This window comes from Hypanus sabinus, chromosome 20 (assembly GCF_030144855.1).
Source record: "Hypanus sabinus isolate sHypSab1 chromosome 20, sHypSab1.hap1, whole genome shotgun sequence".
Lineage (NCBI taxonomy): Eukaryota > Metazoa > Chordata > Chondrichthyes > Myliobatiformes > Dasyatidae > Hypanus > Hypanus sabinus.
In genome coordinates this window covers 48,237,371-48,240,570 of record NC_082725.1, presented here as the reverse complement: position 1 = coordinate 48,240,570, position 3,200 = coordinate 48,237,371, and the positions used below count along the sequence as shown (strand labels likewise).

At 43.5% G+C, this 3,200-nt stretch overlaps 1 protein-coding gene across 1 annotated transcript; it reads right to left on the bottom strand.

Annotated features, from left to right (window-relative positions):
- Positions 1–469: 469 nt before the first annotated feature.
- Positions 470–2,700, bottom strand: LOC132378691 (general transcription factor II-I repeat domain-containing protein 2B-like). The gene is made up of 2 exons (XM_059945797.1): positions 2,388–2,700; positions 470–2,195 (listed from the first exon to the last, which is right to left on the bottom strand). The coding sequence occupies exons 1-2, from the start codon at positions 2,407–2,409 to the stop codon at positions 1,717–1,719; spliced, it is 501 nt and encodes a 166-aa protein (XP_059801780.1). The 5' UTR covers positions 2,410–2,700; the 3' UTR covers positions 470–1,716.
- Between the last annotated feature and the right edge of the window lie 500 nt (positions 2,701–3,200).

Here is a 3,200-nt window from a genome sequence, read left to right as displayed (position 1 = left end):
GAAACCTATTGAGTGTTGAAAGGCCTCAATGTGGAGAAAATGTTTCCTCTTGTACAGGAATCTAGGACCAGACAGCATAACCTCAGAATAGAGGAACATCCATTTTAAACGGAGATGAGGAGGAATTTCTTTAGCCAGTTGGTGCTGTGGAGTTTGTTGCTGTGGAGTTGGTGCTGTGGAGTTTGTTGCGACAAGCGGCTGTGTAGGCTAGATCACTGAAGGTGGAGGTTGATAGATTCTTGATAAGTACAGGGAGAAGCCAGGAGATTGGGGCTGAGAGGGAAAATGGATCAGCCATGCTGAAATGGTGGAGCAGACTCAATGGGCCAAATGGCCTAACTCTGCTCCTATGTCTTGATATCTAATGTGGGGAGGTTGGATTAGAAAGCAGTGTGGGGTGACAGTGGAGTTGGAGAACTTTGTGGAAAGGGTTGGGCACAACATGACACATGGATCAGATTGCAGTGGGTATGATGTTCAAAATAAATTTATTATCAAAGTACATATTTTCCACCATATGCTACCTTGCAATTCATTTTTTTGCAGACACTTACAAGGGGAAATAGGAAATACAACAGCATTTACACAAAACTATATATAGGCAGACAAACAACCAATCTTCAAAAGAAGATAAATTGTGCCAAGAACATGAGTTGTAAAGAGTCCCAGAAAGCAAGTCTGTAGGTCATAGAATCAGTTCAGAGTAGTTGCAATTGAAGTTATCTGCACCAGTTCAAGGGCCTGGTGGTTGGCAGGGGTGTCAAACTCATTTTAGGTCACGGGCCGGATTGAGAAAAATGCGACTTCATGCGGGCGGATCAGTTGTATGCGAGCGTGCTCCCACAGCTTTCGTTGCCTTCGTTTTTTCAACCTGCTCTCATGTGTCTCAGTCTCTGCTATATCCAAAATTGTTTCATTTTACGAATTTCGTTTTTTATGAAGCAGGTTGCCTAGCAAGCATTCTTTTTATGATTGGTATTAACTTACAGACGTAGATTACAAGAAAGTAGGCAACGAGAAAGAAACGATGCTATTTCTGCTAAGATTGTTTTGGGAGCCATACCTTTTCCATTAATAAACCATTTGAAATCAAGCATTAACAAACACAAATGTAGACCTAACGCAGGGGTGTCAAACTCAAATACACAGTGGGCCAAAATTAAAAAATCGGTATAAGGCAAGGGCCGGACTGGTTCAGCGTTTATTGCAAAACTTATTGAAATGAAGTTATTACACATATTAACCTGGAACTAACAAAGCTTAGGTTATTGCCTACAAAAACAACATTGAACATTAAATAAATAAAAAATCAGTTGCATTTATTTCTTATGGCTTTATCTGCAGCTTTTCCGGAGTAATTTCTAATGAAAACATTTTTCCACAGGCCAACACTCTGTGATTCACACTAGTCTAAGCCAGATACTTGGCATCTCATCTTGGATGCAAGTTCATCAATGTTTGGAGTCAGGCTCTGAGCTGAGGAAATCCTCAGAATTGAGTGAAGGTGTTCATCAGAAAGACAACTCCTGTGTGATGTTTTGTTTATCTTCATCAAAGAGAACAGTTGTTCACACAGATATGTGCTGCCAAACATACAGAGCATTTGAGCAGCTTGGGTACGCAGCTGGGGCATTGTGTTGGGAATGAAACGTAGAAACTGTGCAGCGCCCACCGAGTCATACTTTGCCTTGAGTGTGTCACTACATTGGAGTTCAATCAGCTCCATTTGTATGCTGGTTGGTGCGCTTTCCACGTCAGCTGCAAATGGATTACTGAGCAGTTCAAACCTGCTTTTTTGGGCTTCAAAGTCGGCAAACAGCCGTGTGAAGTCGGCACCAAGTATGCTAAGTTTTTCAACAAACTTTGCACGTGGGAAACCTGCTCTTTCATAGTTCGGCAACACAGAAAATGGCTCAAGTTTTCTTGCTGCATCTGCGTCTCCCACAGGCGCAGCTTGGTTTTAAAAGCCCTCACGGCAGCGTACATGTCTGTGATCACACGACCCAGCCCCTGAAGCTGCAGGTTGAGCGCATTGAGATGGCTCGTGATGTCACACAGAAACGCCATTTCACAAAGCAACTTTTTATCCCGGAGCTCTGTTGTGTCTTTCCCTTTGCTTTCCATGAACTGACAGATCTCCTCACGCAACTCGAAACATCTTCTCAGCACTTTTCCTTGGCTTAACCATCGCACCTCTGTGTGACAGGGCAAATCATTATATTCTGAACCCAACTCCTCCAGAAACGACTTGAACTCGCGGTGATTTAAACCTTTGGCTCTTATGAAGTTAACTGCTCATGTTATGGTGCTCATTATATGTTCCATTTTCAAGGCTTTGCCACACAATGATTCCTGGTGTATGATGCAGTGATAAGCTGTCAGCTCACCTGCGCCGTTTTCCTCCCGCATCTTCTCCCGGATCCTGCCCACCTATCCACTCTTTTGACCGCACATCGCCGGCTTCTGTTCCTTGTCCAGATGCTTGTATTTGTCGTGGTGTTTCATTTCATAGTGTCATCTTACGTTATATTCTTTAATTACAGCCACACCGTCTCCGCACACAAGACAAACAGGTTTGCTCTTTATATCTGCGAACATATACTCTGCCTCCCACCTGCCTTGAAAACCCCTGTTTTCAAAGTCCACCTTTCGTTCAGCCATTTTTGGGGTGAGGGATAGCTGAAAGTTGACCACACGTGACTAGCGCCGTAAGGATGCTGATGAGAGAGTAAGGCAAGCACGAGCAATGCACTGGCAGTGCATTGTGGGATTTGTAGTATTAGTGGTGCATGCAATATACCGGCCGGCCAGCTCTAATAGAAGAAAAATTATTAATTAATGATATTCAGGAAATAAACCAGGGAAACCAAATAAACACTAAAAACCCTGAAAACCTGGCACCTGAATAAACTCAGCATTTGCCATATCATACGCCATAGGGGCTTCAATTACTGAAGCTAGCTTTAATAGTAATTAGATATTATCTCGCGGGCCAAAGATAATTCCACCGCGGGCCGGATTTGGCCCGCGGGCCTTGAGTTTGACATATATGTTGTAGAGTAATAACTGTTCCTAAACTTGGTGCTGTGGAACCTCAGGAATCTGCGCTTCCTGCCCAATGGTCAAAATAGGGCATAGTCTGGATGTTGGAGGTCTTTGATGAGGCATGCTACTTTCCTGTGGCTGCGCTCCATGTAAAT